At 42.7% G+C, this 23,153-nt stretch overlaps 1 protein-coding gene across 2 annotated transcripts in view; it reads right to left on the minus strand.

Moving 5' to 3' along the window:
* The window catches only part of mtDNA-helicase (mitochondrial DNA helicase), a 126,846-nt gene that overhangs the window by 85,539 nt on the left and 18,154 nt on the right, over positions 1-23,153 (minus strand). For both annotated transcript variants that reach the window (XM_068392179.1, XM_068392180.1), the window contains exon 3: positions 17,947-18,116. In XM_068392179.1, the coding sequence (XP_068248280.1) occupies positions 17,947-18,116 (170 nt within the window). The remainder of the gene's footprint in view (positions 1-17,946; positions 18,117-23,153) is intronic.

Raw genomic sequence — 23,153 nt, forward strand, 5'->3', positions numbered from 1 at the left:
ACATGGGGGACTTTTGGCTTTCGTTCATAGAAGTGTCAGACCCTCTCGTACAGAATCTTGATGAGTGCCATGCCAGACATGGACAGGAGTACATATCCTCAACATATAACATGTTGCTTGGACTGATGGCATACAACAACCATGATTATGGAATGTGGCTACCAGATTACTGGGCAATGTTGTCTTCTTTGTCAAATGAGCAAAAGGAATTCTTTAACAATCACTTTGCCCAGTCTATGACAGGTCTACCCTACTCCTGTCAACCAATTGAACCTCTGGATCGATACAACCATGAATCTGAACTCTAAGTTGAAACAAGTATGGCTTTGCCTTTTGCAAAACGAGAAGCAACTGTTCTCTACAATAAGGAATGTAAACAATGTGGCCAGAGTGAAGGCTGCAGTGAAGCAGAATGTCAAATGTGAGCGTTGCAACAGGAAACATGTTGAGTGTCAACAAGCGAGAATAAAGAAGAATGAGCAAGCAGTTCAGGATCTACAGCACTGCATGAAAGAATTTAGCGCTGAACCATTTGATAACTCATCACCTTCATTGAGGTAACTGCAGTCTGGTCTGGTTGCTTCTCCACAGCTAGAACAAGACTTCTACACTGCTTTTCCAGATGGCCAAGATCAGGTTGAAACTCTCCTGAACGAGCGAGTATTCACGAAGACACAGCCTCTCACTGCAACCATCCACAAGAATAATAGGCAAAGCTTTGCCAGTGAACAGATTTGTGCAACAGCAGGTACACCTATGAAAGTGACTCAGATAGAGAGGTCGGATCTGTTGGCCCTGGTGGACCTTGCAGAAGGATCAGGCATGCTCCCACTTGAGTCAGCCCTTGAGGGGGGAGTGACTGAGGAGTGCTTGTCTCTGTACAATGCAGACGGGTCAATGCGCAAAACAATGAAGAGCAAGCTCTTGGATCAGTTTAACCTTGACCCAGTTGTTCCAGAACCAGAAAACTACATCAGCATTGTCGACATGGGTATGCTAGCCACTCCCACACCCGAGGACCATGAGGCAAAAATGCGAGATGGCTCAAAGTACTGCTGAAAAGACTATCTAGAAAAGATCTGCAAGATAATTTTCTCACGCCATGCAAATGCAAGCCCTTACATCATTCTTATCAACGACAAGTATGACCTTCCTTTCAGCATCAAGGATGATGAGCACAATCGAAGGGCAGCAAAACATGCACAGATTCCAAACGTTTTTCCAAAGCCCACAGACACATTCCCAGGAGCTGCTGAATTTAACCAACTGATGGTCAGATCAGGGAACAATATCAGACTGCAAAAGCTCCTCAGGGAACAGCTGAAAGCACAAGCTTCTATGATGTGCTGTGGAATAATCTACTGTGAGGCAGAAAGAGCAACCAATGTGAGCACTGGTGTGGCAAACACAGACTTTATTTTCAGACATCCAGAAGCTGACACAATGATGTTCTCTGCCTGTGCCAAGCTCAGGATGGGGAACTTTAATGGGGCAGTTGTACTTGACAGGGAAGATACAGATGTGTACATTCAAGCAGCATATCTCTCACAGCAACTCCCTAGTGAACTACTTATCAAATGCAAGCATGTCTTTATCACTGCTATGACATGCTACCAGAAGAAGTCTCACAGATCATCATCCCTCTCCATGTGATCACAGGAAGTGATCATACATCAGGGTTCTATGGCTATGGATAAAAAGAAGGTGATGGAGACGGTGATCTTTGATCCCGAGGCGAGAAGGCTCCTGGGACGAATTGGTGAATGCAGCGACTTGGAGGATAGTATCAGAGCTGATATGAAGACCTTTGTACTGTCCTATATCTATGGTGAAAGTGCAGATGCTACTTGTAGGCAAGCAAGGGCTTCCAAGTGGCAAAAAATGAAGAAGAGGACTACGATCTGCCTCCCACCTGATGACGACTCCTTGAATCCTCATGTTGAAAGGACATATTGCCAACTACACTACAACTTATTTGACCATTCATCCCCTATTGGTCATGGCTGGGACCTTGTGAATGGAAAATACTGACCAGTGCGGTACATACAACCCTCCTTGCCCCAACAGCTCATGCTTCATGACTCCTCACAGGAAAGTGAATCTGACAGTGAGATAAGTGAGTCTGGGGATTCAACAGATTCAGAAGTATAAAAGTCCCATGATTGACGTGGAACAGTTTATTCAGTGGTGTACATTTGCTAATCAATATTGTTTGACATTTCCTTGTGTTTCAACCATTAACCTTGGTTTTGTTGTAAAGTGATTTTTGTGTCTTTACTTTTACTTCTATCATTAATAAAATAATTCATCACAAAAAATTAATTTTATTACAACCTATTATAAAAGGTCTGTAATAACCTAGCAAAATTGAACGTTTGGTGCTCAAAATTGACCGTCATAGTGAATTTGAAAATGAAAAACAGGTCAAATCAATAAAATAACATGAGAAATGAATTTCCCATGCCAAAAAACCCTATAAAACATATTTTGCACAGCAACATCATAGTGAGTGGAGCAACAGTAAAAGAAACAAATGCCTTTGTATATCTAGGCAGTATGATAACACGATGCAAGGTGTAATAAAGAAATAAAAAAAGAATACTAGTAGCAAAAAATTCCTTCACTAATCTAAAAACCCTATTGAAAAACAATGGCATAAGGATTCAGACAAGAGTTAAAGAACTATGCTTCCACTGAGGTTTTACTGTATATGTTCTCAAGATAGTTTCCCAAAGCTTAAAGGAAATTGTATTTCTGGACACTTCTTTTTGGAGAGACCTGTGCTTACAAATGAATTAGAAATTTGAGGCCTAAGATAGGTAGTTCTTATCAAATATCTATAGACTGCTCTTACAGGACAGCGTAAAAGATTATGTAGGTCATCAGTTACCTTTTTCAAAGTTAAATCTGAAATTGTCCTTGCTCGGATTCTGAGTTTTGGCCACAAACTTGGGAACAAAAGATAAAAGTTAATTCTTTCCACCCTCTGGAATGTGTCAAAAGGTGAGATAGCCTATGTAGCTCGCTTACTCTCTTGGGAGAAGCTAAGGCAAGAAGAAAGACAATTTTCATGGTAAGATCCCTGTAGGACTTCCTTCAAGGACCTAAGGACCTTTGTCACATCCCAGGAAGGGGTTTGAGTTCTCGCAGAGGACAAGCCTGCTCAAAGCTTTTAATGAGAGCATAACCATATGATAAGGGAACATAGCCACCACGAAGAGGAATACCGTCACGTGATAAAGTGGTGGCACATGTCGTGAGTTATCACAAGAGGTTCCAATGGCATGAAAACTTGTTGGTCTGAACATCGCACACAGGAATATCATCACTCATTGGGATGATGGCACATGTAGTGACTTCATCACGCTAAGGAACAGCGGTGCGTACAGACTTGTTGGTCTGGATGTACGTCCGAGCTGAACTATGAATGAACAAAACTTGTGAAACTGATAAAAGTTTAGTAGTTACAATCGACTTCCTAGCGGTTGGCTTGGAAGGAGAAGACACAAAGAATTTGAAGTAACTTGGCTTAAAGCTGGGGTTGTGGACACAGACATAGCAATCCAACCAGCTTCAAAATAACGTGCTGGAGGGAGACGGTGCCAAGTAGTGGGGGTATGAGGCAAGCCTGGCTCATGGGAACAAACTGAAGAACAATAAAAGGGATCCTTAAATAAGTCCACTTCTGTATATGGGGAAATGGCAGTCTTCCACATGGGAACAAGAGTAGGCTTTCAAGGTTCGTATAGGAAATACCTCTAAAGGCAAAAAGTCATTGCTGGGATAATAAACCATAGAGAATTCACCACTCAATATACTAGTGGGAGGTGAGGGAGATCATATCATAGCAGAATAATCAGGTACAAAGTATACTGGGATTGGATCTGATTCATGGAACTCAATGGTTATAGTCAAAAGATATATTACACAAATCAACTCAGGGTCATCATGCACAATCTCATTACTATGTGATAAAACATTAACAAAACTATGACAGTCAATAACTAAATTATGGACGTCATCCTCTGTGCTAGGGGTCTCAGAGGGCTCCAGAAACAAAGGAGGAAGGTGGGGGATAACTTTTGATGCAGAAACGAGCATGCATTTCTTACCAATGCTGGAAGATGACAAGAAAGGGAAACGATCTCTTTGATCGTTTATTGTGTCGAGAACGATATTTCTCCCACTGGGAGGATGGCTACTCCTTAGAATACTCAAATGAAAATTCCACGGAACATCTCTTGCCACGGCATGAGGGGTAAACGGGATGCAGGTCGATATTAACCTGGCTCATGAAGGCACCACATTGGTGCCCATCACGGCCAGGGAACGAAGGCATGATGCTAAAAGTACTGTACTAGCCATGATACAACACACTGTACTCACAAATAATGGAAGCACAGCTAGTGACAGTGATAATAGAAAAAACAAAAATCACTAAGCACTATAAAGGTATCGAGTCTGGGTATAAAAGTCATGATCATAGAAAAGAGGAGTGACTGCCTCCTTTCAGCAAAACGACCAGGACATAAGTGACATAAGCCAATCAAGCATTGCGCAGCGCTGCCATGCAGTGAGGTTGCCTTGCAACCTATTAAGATGCAATCAAACCCTTTTTCTTTTTTGATTGTCTGGTCGTATAAAACAAACTAGGAGTAACCCGTTCAAATGACTCAGAAGTTTGTACCCACGTAGACATAAATTCATCTTTATAAATTTTTTCATTATGTTTTTTGTAAATGCTGTATTCCTCACCTCATCAACTTGAGCATTGTCTCATCATTTTTTTCATATTTTGACAGTGCCCTACACCCAGTAAAGTGTATTCAGTTATAGACAGGCATGAGATAGACAGCCTTGTCAACCAAAGAATAACTCAATAAATTTTCCTAGTTGTCATTTCCTACTATTTCTTCAGGAATAGAAGTTTGTTTCTACACGGATACAAACTTCTGAGTCATTTATATGGGTTTACTCCCAAGTCACTTTGCTACGACCAGAAAAGTGCCTGACTGGTAACCTTGTAAGGTTACCACTTACATCTCCACGCTGGGTGAGCCCAAGCCAGCCTTGGTGAGACTGGGATATTCTTATTCTGGTCAATGTTGCAGACAGTTCTCCAACGTTACGATCACATCCTCATGCTGTCTCGCAGAATGCCATTTTCTTTATCAGTGTGCATAAGTGGTTTTCCAGGTAGTATGTGGACTTGTCTGGGTAAGTGGTGTTCCTCTTCTTCACCAACCTATTTTTGTAGGGAGTGGCCGCCCCCCAGTTGGAGAAGTATGGTGTTTGCTGCAAGAAGAAGGCTAAACGGGATAGATCTTCCACTTCTTCCTCTCCCGAGGGCAAGAAACGGAAGCCTCTTCATGTGATGAAAGATTTCTCCCACTCCGATCCATCTTTACCAGAGCTCTATAAATCCGGTAACCGAGGATGACAACTATAATAGTAATTTTCAGATTCATGAAACATTTATTAATGTCATATTGCCTCTGGGGCATAATGATCCACAATTTATTCCAAATAGTGATCATTTGGCTTTGGCCCTAGCACAGCCTTAACTAAACTCTGTACAGGTATCCTTAGTTCCAGACTATGCATGGTGTATCGGCTCCTCCATGTTGACCAGTTTTTCCGACTTTTTACTTTAGTCTATGGGTATCATCAATCACTTTGTTTATAATTCTGTACGTATTGTTTTTGTTATAATTCTTGTTAATCTAGTTTTTAAGTATGCTGTCTCTTTTTTATTTCTATTAATTCTTATGCTGTCTGGAGACATTGAGCAAAATCCGGGACCAGTACGTCCTAGATTTCGTCAATGTCGTCTTCTGTATTGCAATATTCGTGGTCTTCATGCAAATATCCAAGACCTTACAGTTGCGTCCAGACAGTATGATATTCTTTTGTGCTCAGAAACTTTGGTCTCTAATATGAGGCACTCATCTGAGCTCCTTATAACTGGTTTTAAGAAGCCAATAATGTTGAAACGTGATGCCATCCCTAGGGCCAGGGGAATGGCGGTGTATATTAGGACCGAGTACCCTGCTTCTCATAAGTCCTGCTATCAATGTGGATGTCATGAGATTCAGGTAATAAAAGTTTGTGGCAGGCATAACAACTTTTATTTGTGTTCGATCTACCGGAATCCAGACATAGATGATTCTATCTTCGATTGTCTTCTTACCATTATGGCTAAGATACAAGAAGATGATAGAAAGGCTTCTTTTGTCTTTGTTGGTGATTTTAATGCTCACCATAGGGAGTTGTTAAGTTCTATCTCTCCTACCGATCGCCATGGCTTAAGAGCTTTAGACTTTGCCTCTGAATCAGGCTGTGAGCAAATCATAAATGAAGCTACTCAAAGGTCTGGTAATTGCTTGGACCTTGTATACACTGACTCCCCTGGCATTATAACTAGTAAGGTTGGTTCTCCAGTCGGGACATCTGATCATGCCTTGATTTCATTATTAGTGAAGACTGAGCAGCCTGTCCCTGATATATCATATTCTTGTAAAATTTATATGAAATCCCAAGCAGACTGGAATGGGATTTTACATGATCTTTTGTGCTTGAATTGGTCACAATTATATAATAGTGTAGATCCTGTTGTCCCTTTGAATGAGAATCTAGTCAACATAATTGATAGGCGTATCCCTTCTCGTGTGCTAAGGTATCGAGTGAAGGACAAACCGTGGTTCAATGATGATTGTAGACGTGCTTATTTGGAGAAACAGGAGGCCTATCATCTTTGGAAGGGGAACAGATCAGATTTGACCTGGAACAACTATACTCAGCTTCGAGGTTTTGCTCAGAGAGTTTATGCCTCAACTGAAAAGGAGTACAATTTAACCATAAAAGAAACACTTTCTGGTACAACTCAGGAACATAAATGGTGGTCTACCCTTAAATCTGCACTCTTTGGTGTAGATGCAACAGTTCCTCCTTTACTTAAACCAGATGGCTCAGTCACTCACTGTCCAAAGGAAAAGGCAACCCTTTTGGCTGATGTTGTTGACAGTAAACAGAGTAATGAAAAACTTGAACTTCCTCATTCCTGTTTTCCTGAGGCTAAACTAACTAGTTTAGCTTTTCGATCTCGTGAGATTAAAGCTCTGTTGATGGACCTTGATGCTTATGGAGGTGTAGACCCAAATGGTATTTTTCCTTTGTTTTTTATAAAGACAGCAGATTTCTTAGCTCCAAAATTATCTGTTATTTTGCGCAAGTTAGCAAGAAGAGGAGCTTTTAGCACTAGTTGGAGAATTGGTAATGTTACTCCTCTATGTAAATGTGTTTGTGGTAGCTCAAGTCCCACTGATTACCGCCCAATTTCCATAACTCCCATATTATCTAAAGTTTTTGAACGTCTTCTGGCAAAACGTCTTAATAGGTTTGCTGAAGGTAATCATCTACTCCCTAGTTTGCAATTTGGTTTTCGTAAAGGCCTTGGAGCATGTGATGCCCTTCTTACAATCTCCAATGCTGTACAGAAATCCCTTGATTGTGGTCGGGAAGTTCGTATGATTGGCCTTGATTTTAGTGCTGCCTTTGACCGTGTTAATCATGAGGCCCTTGTTTTCAAACTGAAACAGTTGGGAGTGGGTGGGTTGTTTCTTAGCATTATCATTGATTTTTTAAGTAATAGATCTCAAAGAGTTGTTGTTGTTGATGGGCACCATAGTGATTATAGGAATGTGATATCCGGTGTTCCACAGGGTAGTGTTCTTGGCCCATTACTTTTCATACTATATACACATGACATGTGGTTTGGCCTAGAAAACAAGCTTGTTGCATATGCAGATGATGCTACTCTCTTTGCATCAATTCCATCCCCTGAATGTAGATCTAGGGTTGGTGAATCCCTCAATAGAGATTTAGCTAGAATTAGTGCATGGTGCAAATTATGGGGTATGAAGTTGAATCCTAACAAAACTCAAAGTATGATTGTAAGTAGGTCAAGGACGGTGGCTCCTCAACATCCGGATCTCAGTATTGATAATGTTTCTCTAAATATGTATGACTCTTTCAAAATTTTAGGTGTGATTCTCGACAGTAAATTTACTTTTGAGAAACATATAAGGTCTCTGTCTTCTTCAATTGCACAAAAAATAGGCTTATTGAGAAAGTCTTTCAAGATTTTCGGTGATCAATCTATTCTGAAGAAGTGCTTTAATTCTTTCATTCTACCTTGTTTTGAGTATTGTTCTCCTGTTTGGTCTTCAGCTGCTGATTCTCATCTTAATTTGTTGGATAAAAACTTACGGTCTATTAAATTTCTTATTCCTGATCTGGATATTAATCTCTGGCACCGTCGTTCAATTAGTTCATTATGCATGTTGCATAAGATTTTTCATAACTCTGACCATCCTTTACATTCAGATCTCCCGGGACAATTCTATCCTGTTCGTAATACTAGGCAGGCAGTTAATTCTAATAGCCAGGCCTTCTCCATCACGAGACTCAATACTACGCAGTACTCTAGAAGTTTTATTCCAGCTGTTACCAAGTTGTGGAATGATCTTCCTAATCGGGTGGTTGAATCAGTAGAACTTCAAAAGTTCAAAGTTGGAGCAAATGCTTTTTTGTTGACCAGGCGGACATGAGTCTTTTTATAGTTTATTTATGACATATTTGTTTTTGATGCTGTTAATAGTTTATATATGACATGTCTGTTTTGACGTTGTTACTGTTTTTAGAATGATTTATTGTTAATTTGTTCTTTTCATTTATTTATTTCCTTATTTCCTTTCCTCACTGGGCTACTTTTCCCTGTTGGAGCCCCTGGGCTTATAGCATCTTGCTTTTCCAACTAGGGTTGTAGCTTGGATAGTAATAATAATAATAATTTTTCAATATTAAACTTACCCGATAATCATGTAGCTGTCAACTCCGTTGCCCGACAGAAATCTAAGGAGGGATACGCCAGCTATCACAATACTAGAAGGGGGTGTACTTACCAGCGCCACCTGTGGCCAGGTACTATAGTACTTCTTGTTGACACCTCCTCAATTATTCCTCTGTCGTGCCTCCGGCTAGACGTTCTGGGATACGCTTATGGTCTTCGAGTTTATTCACGCATATTTGGTGAAGTATTCTCTCTGATTAACGGCTATCGCATTACTGGAAACCTTCTGATATTAGCTAGATAGCTTTTATTTAGTTCAGTTTAACGGTTAACGAATTTTTGCTTGTTTTTTGGATCTCCCTTTGACTACTCTTGAAAACAAAATGTCTGACATTTCGCAAGCCCCCTCCCATAGACGATGTAGGTCTTGCAATAGACGTATTCCGAAGGCCTCGGTAGATCCTCACACCGCTTGTTCTGACTGTAGGGACAGACCCTGTCAGTTAGAAAATCGATGTGAGGAATGCGCCGGACTTTCGGAATTGGATTTTGTCCGTCTTTTAAAGTATTCTACTAAGTTAGAGAGAGTTAGAGCTAGGAGGAGTTCTTCTCACTCTTCTTTATTTTCCTCATCTCATGATCCCCTTCCTGTTCCTACCCCTGTAGTGGCTACCCCCGATCCTACTGTGTGCCCTCCGCCTGATATGTCAGTGGTTTTACGTGCTATTCAGGCTTTAGGCGATAAGGTAGAGTCAGTGGTAAGTGACCATAAGTCTCTGATGGCCGAAGTGAAAGAGCTGAAGGTCAAGAGTGCAGTGGGTGAAGTTAGTGCCAGTGCTGTGACGAGTGCTAGTGTCGGTGCAGTGCCTTGTGCTAGTGTTAGTGCCAGTGTGGTGCGTGAGGATTTTTCTGTGCGAGCCAGTCGTCCTCCCAGTCCGGGACCTCTTGCAAGCTCCCAAGCCCAGGGGAGAAGCAATGTCGAAGGGCATAAGGGTTCGGCAGGCCTTGTTAGGCGCACAGAATTATCCTCAGTGGTTGCGGGCGTGTCTTCCACAGACCGTCACTCCCACTTGCAGACGATTGAGCCCGTCTTCCGCTCGTCCGCTGATCTTCTTTCTGGGAAGAAACGTTGGTCTCAGGTCTCGAGACCGCTTAAACGCAGAGTCCAGCCCGCGAGTGCTCAGCCAGGTTGCAGTCATTGGCTCAGCTCCGACTCGCCTCAGTCATCTGTCGACTGTACTCCGCCCAAGAGGAGTAAGGTTCTGCCACAACAGAGCTCGACTGTTAAGGCTTTACCTCAGTCTGCTGCCGTCTCTGCTGATCCCAAGTGGTCTATGCTTCAGTCCATGCAAGCTCAGCTTTCGGACCTGATGCGTGAGTGTCGTGCTGAGAGTGTTGCACCTCCACCTGCACCCGCTCAGCCTGTGCTCAACCCGCCTGCGCTCGCTCCACCTAGTCGCAGCACCATCTGCCAGGCGTACGATGTTGAGCCACATTCTGTGTTCGCTGTTCCCAGTGTTGTTCAGCCTCAGCCTTCTTTAAGGCAACCTTCTGTTTGGGATCAGGAGGATTACTCCACTCTTCCTCCGCCTCCCCTGGCTGCTCCACCGGTGGTGCAACTCTCGGTGGAGGTACAACAACCTCTTCCACCCATGAGTCAGTCTCCTCAGCTGCTGCACCGAGCTCAACCCGTGCACCCTGATCCTGCGCCTCAGACACCTCTGCTTGCGAGAACTTTACCTTGTTCTGCGCAGCCTCGGTCTCTTCACGCTCCACGCATTCCACAGGAACAGGAACTTACTGCTCCTCCTCCGTCCACCACGGTTATTGTTCCTGCTCGTTCTGACTCTGCGGTTCAGCATTCGTATCCGATCTCTTCGCCTCATTCTGGGGATGAGGTTTCGGATGATGAGGAGGCACACCTTGATCCCTCATCAGACGTGGACGAATCCAAGCTTTCTCCACAGTCTCTTGATTTTCGCAAGGTCTTGGCTCTTCTCAGGGAGGTTTATCCAGACCATTTTGTCTCTGCTATTCCCCGCTCTCCACCATCTGAGTTTTCGCTGGGCGTGCAACAAGCTAAGTCTTGCTATACCAAGCTTGTCCTAGCTAGATCCTCCAAGAGGGCTTTTAGGATCTTAGGGGAGTGGCTGCAGTCTAAACAACATCTTGGCAAGACTTCCTTCATGTTCCCTCCAACGAAGCTCACTTCGAAAGCGAGCGTTTGGTATGCCACAGGGGAAGCACCAGGCTTGGGAGTACCTGCCTCTGCCCAGGCTGACTTCTCAAGTCTGGTAGACTCGCCTCGAAGGACTGCTATGAGGCGCTCGAAGGTGTGTTGGACCTTCTCAGACCTGGATCACTTGCTGAAAGGGATGTTTAGAGCGTTTGAAATGTTCAATTTTCTCGACTGGTGCCTGGGGGCCCTCAGCAAGAAAACCTCTCCTGCGGACAAAGATTCTGCCATGCTGTTAATGTCCTGCATGGATAAGGCCATCAGAGATGGATCGGGCGAGCTAGCGTCCTTGTTTGTATCAGGGGTGTTGAAGAAAAGGGAACAGCTGTGTTCCTTCCTTTCCGCCAGCATTACACCTTGCCAACGTTCTCAACTTCTTTTTGCTCCGCTCTCGAAGTTCCTTTTTCCCGAAGAGCTCATTAAGGACTTGTCTGCTGCCCTGATACAGAAGGATACGCACGATCTTGTAGCTTCTTCGGCTCGTAAGTCTAAAGTTGCCTCCTCAGTTCCTAAGACTTACCGCTCCCCAGTGGCTGATACCCCTGCCTCTAGGTTCATACCGCCCTTTCGTGGTAGAGCCCCCAGCCGAGGAAGCTCCCGTCCAGACTCGTACAAAGGCAAGTCCAGGAAAGGATCCAGGTCATCCAAAGGAAAGAACTGACTCTCCGCTTCTCCAGACAACAGTAGGAGCCAGACTCAAGACCTTCTGGCGAGCTTGGGAGAAGAGAGGTGCAGACGCACAGTCTGTCAGTTGGCTGAGGTTCGGTTACAGGATTCCATTCTGCCTTCAACCACCTCTGACCACTTCGCCCATCAACCTCTCTCCCAACTACAAAGAGGAGGACAAGAGGCTAGCTTTGCACCAGGAGGTGTCGCTTCTTGTGCAGAAGAAGGCAGTGGTTATAGTCCGGGACCATCAATCCCCGGGCTTCTACAACCGTCTCTTTCTTGTGGCCAAGAAGACAGGAGGTTGGAGACCGGTGCTGGACGTCAGCGCTCTCAACGAGTATGTCACCAAGCTGACGTTCACGATGGAGACGACCAAGTCGGTCTTAGCAGCGGTCAGACAGGAGGACTGGATGGTCTCTTTGGACTTGAAAGACGCATACTTTCACGTTCCGATTCATCCAGACTCCCAACCTTTCCTGAGATTCGTTTTCGGAAAGGTCGTCTATCAATTCCAAGCCCTGTGTTTTGGCCTAAGCACAGCTCCTATGGTCTTTACCCTTCTGATGAGGAATGTAGCCAAATTCCTTCACTTGTCAAGCATCAGAGCCTCCCTCTACCTAGACGACTGGCTGTTGAGAGCCTCCTCGAGTCGTCGTTGTCTGGAGAATCTTCATTGGACTTTAGACTTAATCAGAGACCTAGGTCTATTAGTCAATTTGGAAAAATCTCAACTCATTCCCTCACAATCCATCGTGTATCTGGGAATGGAGATTCAGAGTCAGAGTTTTCGGGCTTTTCCATCGGCCCCCAGGATAAGCCAAGCCCTAGAGTGCATCATGAGCATGCTGAAGAGGAGCAGTTGCTCAGTGAGACAGTGGATGAGTCTCACAGGGACTCTCTCGTCACTGGCCCTGTTTGTCGAGCTAGGGAGACTCCACCTCCGCCCTCTTCAATTCCACCTGGCAGCTCATTGGGACAAGAGTTCGACTCTAGAAGCAGTCTCTATCCCTATCAACCAAGAGATGAAGACCACTCTCCTGTGGTGGAAGCACAACCTCCTTCTCAAAGAGGGTCTATCCTTGGCCATTCAGACCCCCAATCTTCATCTCTTCTCAGATGCATCGGACTCGGGCTGGGGTGCAACCTTGGACGGACGGGAATGCTCGGGAATGTGGAACGAGGAACAACGATCTCTCCACATCAACTGCAAGGAGCTGCTGGCAGTTCATCTAGCCCTATTGAACTTCAAGTCCCTCCTGCTAGGCAAAGTGGTGGAGGTGAACTCGGACAACACCACAGCCTTGGCTTACATCTCTAAGCAAGGAGGGACCCATTCGAGGAGCCTTTACGAGATCGCAAGGGACCTCCTCATTTGGTCAAGAAGTCTAAACCTCACTCTAGTCACGAGGTTCATCCAGGGCGATATGAACGTGTCAGCAGATCGCCTAAGCAGAAGGAATCAGGTCATTCCCACGGAATGGACCCTCCACAAGAGTGTGTGCAACAGACTTTGGACCTTGTGGGGTCAACCTGCCATAGATCTGTTTGCCACCTCCATAACCAAGAGACTTCCTCTGTATTGTTCTCCTGTTCCAGACCCTGCAGCAGTTCATGTGGATGCCTTTCTACTGAACTGGTCCCATCTCGACCTGTACGCATTCCCTCCGTTCAAGATAATAAACAAGGTTCTGCAGAAATTCGTCTCGCACGAAGGGACACGGCTGACGCTGGTTGCTCCCCTTTGGCCTGCAAGAGAATGGTTCACAGAGGTACTACAATAGCTAGTAGACTTCCCCAGGACTCTACCTCTAAGAGTGGACCTTCTACGTCAACCTCACGTAGACAGGTTGCACCCAAACCTCCACGCTCTTCGGCTGACTGCCTTCAGACTGTCGAAAGATTCGCTAGAGCTCGAGGCTTTTCGAAGGAGGCAGCCAGTGCGATTGCCAGAGCAAGAAGGGTTTCCACTCGTAGAGTCTACCAGTCTAAGTGGGAGGTCTTCCGAAGCTGGTGTAGAGCCAATTCGATATCCTCTACCAATACCTCTGTGACCCAAATAGCTGACTTCCTTCTTCATCTTAGGAATGAGAGATCCCTTTCAGCTCCTACGATTAAAGGATATAGGAGTATGTTGGCCTCAGTTCTCCGCCACAGAGGTTTGGACCTGTCTTCCAACAAGGACCTTCAAGACATTCTTAAGTCTTTTGAGACGTCTAAAGATCGTCGTCTTTCCACTCCAGGCTGGAATCTAGACGTAGTCTTAAGGTTCCTTATGACATCTAGGTTCGAACCTCTCCAGTCAGCTTCATTCAAGGACCTTACCCTCAAGACTCTTTTTCTCGTTTGCCTTGCAACAGCTAAGAGAGTCAGTGAGGTTCATGCCTTCAGCAAGAACATTGGTTTCACAACCGAATCGGCTACATGTTCTTTTCAGCTTGGATTCCTAGCAAAGAACGAGCTTCCTTCACGTCCTTGGCCTAAATCGTTCGAGATACCTAGCCTCTCCAACATGGTAGGTAACGAACTAGAGAGAGTTCTTTGCCCTGTCAGAGCTCTCAAATATTATCTCAAGAGGTCTAAACCTCTCCGAGGACAGTCAGAAGCCTTATGGTGTGCTATCAGGAAACCCTCGAGACCCATGTCCAAGAATGGGCTTTCGTATTATATAAGGCTTCTGATCAGAGAAGCACATTCTCACTTAAAGGAGGAAGACCTTGCATTGCTGAAGGTAAGGACCCACGAAGTAAGAGCCGTAGCTACTTCGATGGCCTTTAATAAAAACCGTTCTCTGCAGAGCATAATGGATGCAACCTATTGGAGGAGCAAGTCAGTGTTTGCATCATTTTATCTGAAAGATGTCCAGTCTCTTTACGAGAACTGCTACACCCTGGGACCATTCGTAGCAGCGAGTGCAGTAGTAGGTGAGGGCTCAGCCACTACATTCCCTTAATCCCATAACCTTTTTTAACCTTTCTCTTGAATGCTTTTATTGTTGTTTTTATGGTTGTTACGGTAGGCTAAGAAGCCTTCCGCATCCTTTTGATTTGGCGGGTGGTCAATTCATTCTTGAGAAGCGCCTGGGTTAGAGGTTGTGTAGAGGTCCTTTAGTAGGGGTTGCAACCCTATATACTTTAGCACCTTTGGGTTGATTCAGCCTCCAAGAGGAACGCTGCGCTCAGTAAGGAAGACGAACTTAAAAAAGAGGCAGAGTAACGGTTCAATTCGACTTCCTTACCAGGTACTTATTATTTCATTGTTATTTGAGATAACTGTTATATGAAATTTGGGATACTTAGCTATCCTTTAATCTTGTACACTGGTTTTCACCCACCCCCCTGGGTGTGAATCAGCTACATGATTATCGGGTAAGTTTAATATTGAAAAATGTTATTTTCATTAGTAAAATAAATTTTTGAATATACTTACCCGATAATCATGATTTAATTGACCCTCCCTTCCTCCCCATAGAGAACCAGTGGGACCGAGGAATAATTGAGGAGGTGTCAACAAGAAGTACTATAGTACCTGGCCACAGGTGGCGCTGGTAAGTACACCCCCTTCTAGTATTGTGATAGCTGGCGTATCCCTCCTTAGATTTCTGTCGGGCAACGGAGTTGACAGCTACATGATTATCGGGTAAGTATATTCAAAAATTTATTTTACTAATGAAAATAACATATTGATTTTAGTGCTGTTTTTGACCGCATTAATCATGAGGCCCTTGTTTATAGACTCAAACAGTTGGGAGTGGGTGGGTTGTTTCTTAGCATTATTATTGAATTTTTAAATAATTGTTCATTATTTCTCATATCATTTATTTATTTCCTTATTTCTTTTCATCACTGGGCTATTTTTCCCTGTTGGAGCTCCTGGGTTTATAGCATCTTGCTTTTCCAACTAGGGTTGTAGCTTAGCTAGTAATAATAACAATAATAATATCATTACTAACCAGGGATATTTATCTCATTTGGAGGACTCTCCAATTATAGTAATGAAAATATATCCTCACTCCCAATCGAGAAAACATGGCGAATGATAATGCCATCTCTCCCCGTATGGAGGCTGCCCTCTTGGAAGGTGCATATCATTTTGCGGCTCGTACTCATAACGAGTCCAACTTGCCTCATACATCTAGAGGTCCACTACTTAATTCTTCGCCAGAGAAAGATCCTCTTGGCTCGCCCAACAAAATGCCATCCCTTTTTCAGGCAGAATCCAGACATCCACAATTATGCCCAAACTGGATCCTAATTTACAGGTTTGGCTAATTTGCCCGAGTGCAGATTCTAATTATCCTTCTCAACAATCCTTTCAGAAGATGAAAGTAATTACAGTTTCTACCAATAATTCAGCTCCCCGTGTTTCAGCCAGACATGTAAACATGCCTCAACACCTACATCCTGAACGTCACAGGATGTCCTGCCATCCCTGCGCATGATCGCGTTTACGCGCAACCTGAACACGCCACTATCCCTTTGCATACTCACACAGGTGCATGCCCTGATTATGCTGCTGCCCAAGTGCGTATTTGCACTGATGCGCCTCCTGAATATACTGCAATTCCAACTTCAGTTGGAAATCACATGGCCACTATTTCACGAGCTCCGACTTGTTCAGGTTTAAATAATGCTTCGCCTAAATGAAATAAATTAGCTACAACCACTCTTCCTATGCCTGCACAGACCACAAATAATCCTGACTTATCTAAACCTCAAGCTACTGAGAGTGGTGAAGCAAGATTTTTCTATTTTTCAGAAATTTGAGAGGAAGGCAGTGGTGCCCTTAACCAACTTTCCTCGGGTGCCACCAACCACAAACCCGCTTATCTCCAATATTGAAAGAAATTAGTACTGCTCACCAGCAAATTGATGAAATCCAGCATGTGCCCCGAGACAGAACTTTGAGACTCAGATGATGATCTGAATATCTCCCATTTGATCAACTATCAGGGAACCCAAGACTCACCCCAGGGCCTTTGCCCAGAGGGGGGCCAAAATAGAGGGATGTTATCCATGTACTGGGTAGTAATAGAGTCAGGCTTGGCTACTGGGTTACCCAGGGACCTGCACCCTGCCCTATGGGGCAGAAGGTTGAGGCTGTGATGAGGAGTCCTTTCCTGTGACTACAGGTGACAAGCTTTCCTTGACTTCTTCATCTTACATTAAATGATAGAGTTGGAAGACAAAGAGGACAACGAGGAAGAGCACACACGTTTCTTACTCTTTTCAACCCTCTCTTCAGGCTCTGCAAGGAAAAAAGTCCAAGTCTGAAAACCCAAACAATGATGTTCCCCCACTGGAAGAACCACATGGGTTACTCCTACAGGAACCACAGCACTTGGGAACACTGTTACAGAGAGGGAAGTCACACTTACAGGGAAGTGGAAGACTGAAACACCCAGGTAAAAGGGTCAGGATGGAGCTCAGGGAAAGTGAGGAAGGGGTGATCGGGTCTGGAGGATGCACATGGAATCCCACCCCCCTCCGTGATGGGAGAACATGTCCTTCAGCCCCGGGACCCCTAGGAAGGGGGAACCCCCAGGGACATCACCAACAATGACACTTGGGACTCACTGATACGCCCTTGACACTGGCATTGGGGAGCCTACCTGAAAGACCTAAGAAGGCCTTAACCCACTTACATCTAATTGTTGTCAGCGATAGCACAAACAGAGAAGAACCTCCAACCTTCAATGGGGTACGGCCAACAAGGGGAGACCCCACACGCCACCAGAACCTGAAAATCAGCTGACTTGGATCCGAGGACTGCTTGCTCCTATCACACACTGACCAGGAACAAGCCAGTGAAGTAAGCACAGGAGTAGCAAATGCAGATGTACCCAATGAGCAGAAGAAAGAAGCAAAGCTCTGTCTGCTTCACATTACTGTATAACAGTCAAAAGCCATTATACCCTCCCTGAAAGAAAAAGAAAATGAAAAGTATCCTTATGGGTGCATCAGTATTTACGTACTTGATGCAGCCAAATCATAAGTGGAGAGACTTTGATAGGTAAGGGAGCAGGCTCCTCACCCTTACTCCCTCCTATATCTTAACTGCTCATTAAACAATTCAACGGCAATCCAGCTTTCGTGCTGAAACATGTCCCTACCTAAAGGATGATGGCTTGTACCTGTGTATAAACAAATGTCAAATGAGATTCAAAGGATAAATCATAGCTCTGTGTAAATACCTGAAATGGAGATCTTTGTAAAATGTCACAGTCTACTTCTGAAATTGGAGATGAAGCCTCAAGGTATGTAGATAACTGACGGACGGTAATAGTATCCTCTCGTTTGTCAAGTATATGTCTGAGCTCTTCCCATGGCCCTGCTTGGCAACACCAGGGGCAAACAAAATAACCTGAAACCATAAAATAAAAATAGTAATTAGTAATAAGATAAATTCATTAACAATGGAATAATCATACTACATAAAATCTGAAAATTAGAGTATATAAGGGATAAAATTGAAAAGAATACCACAAATTTTAAGTCAATTTGTATTTATGCATGTTGCATAAGATTTTCCATAATCCTGACCCTCCTTTGCATTCACATCTTCTCAGACTGTACCATTCTGTACTTAGTACTAGGTATGCAGGTAATTCTAACAGTCTTGCCTTCCCCATCATAAGGCACAATACTAATCATTATTCTAGAAGTTTTATTCCATCTGGCTAGATTGTGGAATGACCTTCCTAATCAGGCAGTTGAAATAGTGGAACTTCAAAGGTTCAAACTTGTACCGAATGTTTTCATGCTGAACGGGCAGACATAAGTCTCTCTTCCTTGTTTATATATGAGAGATCTATATTAATGTTGTTACTGATCTTAAAAGAGTTTACATTCATTATCTGTTGCTCTTCATTTTCTTATTTCCTTTCCTCACTAGGCTATTTTCCCTGTTGGAGCCCCTGGGCTTATAGCATCCTGCTCTTCAGACTAGGGTTGTAGCTTAGCTTGTAGTTATGATAATAATAATACAAACCTCAAACCTTTATTAGGAGTATGACGTCAGCAAAGCTGTAAATGGACATTTAAATTTTCAACGAGGTAGTGGTAGTTAGTAGTAGTAACTGGCAGGTGGTGGGTAGGCTCCGACCACACACCAAGTAGCGTAATCTTCACTTTAACCTTAACCTAGCACTTGCAGGGTGATTGAGACAGGCAGTGCATCTTAAAAGTCTCAAGTTTGTATCTATCTACCCATGGCACTCCCCCAAATTTTAGGGGATAGCCAACATAAAAAAAAAAGAACAATGAGGGATTTTTCTTTTCATTTCTCCCGGCCTGACGAGGGATTCATCCCCCCCCCTTCCCCCCCATTTTCTACCACAATAAAACTTCATATGCTGAATCCCCTACTGCTGCTACCTCAGCAGTCACTAAGGTGACTGGAGAAAGCAGCAAGGCCTTTAAGAGCTGAATCACACTCACTCATGATTAATTCCTATTTCTAGCATGCTATTTTGCCTCTATCACATCCTCCTATCATCCAAAGTTTTCTTCACTCCATCCATCCACCCAAACCTTGGCCTTCCTCTTGTACTTCAATCATCAACTCTTGCATTCATCACCTCTTCAGCAGACAGCCATTTTCCATTCTCTCTACATAGCAAAACCACCTCAATACATTTATATCCATCCTAGCTGCTAACTTATTTATTACACCCGTTCTCACCCTCTCTACTTCGTTCCTAACCCTATCTACTCAAGATACACCATCCGTACTCCTCAGACACTTCATCTCAAATACATTCAATTTCTGTTCCTAAGTCACTTTCATCCCCCACAACTCTGATCCATACATCACAGTTGGTACAATCACTTTGCATGCAAAACTCTCTTTACATTCATTTCTAACCCTCTATTCTTTACCACTCCCTTCACTGGCCCCAACACTTTACATCCCTCATTCACGTACATCTGCTTCCACTCCTCCATTTGCAGCAACAACAGACTTTAAGTACTCAAACTGATCTACTTCCTCAAGCAAGTCTCCACTCAACATGACATTCGGTCTGGCACCACCCTTCCTTCTTGTGCATCTCATAACCTTGCTCTTACCCACATTAACTCTCAGCTTTCATCTGTCACATACACTTCCAAACTTCCAGCTTCTCCTCCAAGTCTGCAACCAATATAGTATCATTCCCAAACAAAAATTGATTCACCTCACACTCATGATCACTCTCATCTACCCGTTTCATTCCTCGACCAAGCACTCAAGCATTCACCTCTCTTACAAATCCATCAACAAACAAATTGAACAACCATGGCAACATCACACATCCCTATCTCAGCACCACTCTCACTGGAAACCACTTTCACTTCCTTTCTTATCCTAACACATGCTTTACTGCCTTTATATTAACTCTTCACTGCTTGGAACGACCTTACACCAATTCCATATAGCCTCATCACATTTCACATTGCTTCCCTATAAACTCTTATCATAAGGTTTCTCCAGATCCATAAATGCAACATACACCTCCTTACCTATTGCTAGATATTTCTTGCAAATCTGTCAACAATAAAAATCTGATCCATACATACCCTACATCTCCTAAAACCACCCTGCACTTCTAAGATTGCATCCTTTGTTTTATCCTTAATCCTATTAATCAACACTCTACCATATGCTTTTCCAATCACACTCAACAAACTAATACCCCTAGAATTACAACACTCATGCATATCTCCCTTACCTTTGTATAGCGGAACAATACATGCACACACCCAATCTATTAGTACCACTGTCAACATAAAATGGCAAATTTGGAAACATTTTGTATTTTTCCTAAAGGATATAAACCTTTAGCTATTTATATGGATATTACTTTTGGCAAAACTGAAAGAACGAGCCATTAGAAAATAAGCGAGGGTTAACCACCCATGCTGCTAGTTAACGGGGGGAAGGGGGGGAGGAGTAACTAACTCCTCTCGCTCACACACCAGTGATTATACTTCACTTTGCTTAATGGTAGGACTTCAAGGGGGGCTGGGTTGGCAGGCAACTTTGAATAAATAGCTGAAGGTTTGTATCGTTAGAAAAAACACATTGTTTTAAAATTTACTTTTTCTTCCGTAAATAGAATACAAACACTACGCTATTTATATGGGTATGACTCATCCCTTAGGAGGGTGGACTTCCCTGCCATTCTGGCCTTTTGGCTTTGCCCCCGGATTCCTCTTTTGTGTGTGAGGCACAAAATGAAGGAAACCCTAACACATCGCTCACCTTGCTATGCAAGGTCTGCGAGCTATACAAGCTGTGATTGACTGATTGATTAATTTGAGATTTTCTGGCCTCCTGACATTAAGGTCATTGATGCCGATATTGTTTATTGAAAATAGAGTAAAAGAATATTCAATTGAAACCATAACAGCAAAGATGTCTTTTTAAAAGTTAAATAGCTTTCAGAAGACCAGCTTCTGAAATAAAGCTAAAAATATCACTAGCATGGTAGGACATATCAAGGCAAAGAATCTTGGCAAGGACGAACCTGCCATCCTCATCTTGAGCCTCAAACAGATATCTATTTCTCTGGCAACTATAAGTGGGTCATTCGGTCAACAAATGCTCGACTGTCAATCGTACGAAACAGTCGTCACAATATGGCTGGTATAGTCCAGTAAGCAGAAATTCATGTGTCAACTGAGTGTGACCAATGCGGAAACGACAAAGAGTAGTCTCCCGCTTTCGGGGCATCATCATATACTTCCACAGGGATATAACATTCGTTATTTCTTGCATCTTATTTATAACTAAACTACCCCGATGCTACTGCCAATTATTGGGAATCAAATTCTTAATGTTGGGTAAACAATCATCACCATGAATGGGATGCCCTTTCTTGTTTCCAGACACACCTACATGTGCTGGAACCCACCAAAATTGAACTCTTCTACCTCTCAGTCCAAAAATAAAAAGCCATTCTAAAATCTTTAAAACTAAAGTGTTATTGGAATTCAAAACTTCTAAAGCTTGAAGGAGACTCCTTGCATACCGTAAATGGAAGCACTTTACTTCTAATTATTTCAAGACTGTCTATCAATTGTTTAACCCGAAAACCATAAGGTTGCGGTGATTTTGGGTGCAACTCAAAGTATGATGTGTGCTTTACAAGGCTTACAGTCTGACAGGCTAAAGTGAATTAGAAAGTCTTTGCAACCTAACACAATACTGAACAATAGAAGACTTTCGGTAAAGGTCTAAAGGTAATTCTCCAGCATTAATAAGGAGACTTGGGTTTGGCAAATTTCTAAACGCTCCAGTGGACAATGTAACACCAGCATGATACAATGAATCTAATATCTTTAATCGGTTTGGGGTGGCTCTGAGAAGTATATTTCACACCCATAACTAATTTTTGAAAAAATCAGGACCTCGTATAATTTTAAAATAGTATTGCGGTCTAGCTCCATGATGTATGGGACAATACTTTTAAAAGACTCAAGAGCCTCAAGACATTTAGTTTTTAATGCCTTTAAGTGAGAACCCCATGTTAGCTGACAGTCAAAAATCAATCTTAAAAATTAGCTTCATTTACACACGAGATCTGTTGAACTTTAATGAATATAAAGTAATACTTTGAGATACAAGTTAAATGCGTTCCGGGACCAAGCTCGTGCGTCTATTTGCTCATGTTTCAGATGAATTTTTCCCATATAAAACTAAAAAAAATTAATCCGTTCCCACCCTCTGGAAAAACCCAGTCAGTATACTGTCGGAAGCCCATGAAAGGCCTTAAGAGAAAGACCGAAGTCAAGCTCTGAAAAGCCACACTACCTTCCCTCAATCATCCATATGTTCCCCTTTAAGAGGGAAAGGAGAAGACAACAGTTGAACAAGGAGGGTCTAACCGATGACGATTCCCCTGCAGGGGCGGGCGAATCGATGGCAGAAGTCCAATGGACAAGGTTGGGAGAGGTCGGAAGAGAAGGTTCCCCGGCCTTGAGCAAGTGTCTTGAGAACCTGCCATATACGTTATCACACACACAGCACAATATATATATATATATATATATATATATATATATATATATATATATATATATATATATATATATATATATATATATATATATATATATATATATATATATATATATATATATATATATATATATAATATACTGTCTAAGATATAATATATATACAGTATATATATATATATATATATATATATATATATATATATATATATATATATATATATATATATATATATATATTATATATATATGTATATATATATATATATATATATATATATATATATATATATATATATATATAATATAATATACTGTCTAAGATATAATATATATACAGTATATACATATATACAGTATATATATATATATATATATATATATATATATATATATATAT

Source organism: Palaemon carinicauda, chromosome 18 (assembly GCF_036898095.1).
Source record: "Palaemon carinicauda isolate YSFRI2023 chromosome 18, ASM3689809v2, whole genome shotgun sequence".
NCBI lineage: Eukaryota > Metazoa > Arthropoda > Malacostraca > Decapoda > Palaemonidae > Palaemon > Palaemon carinicauda.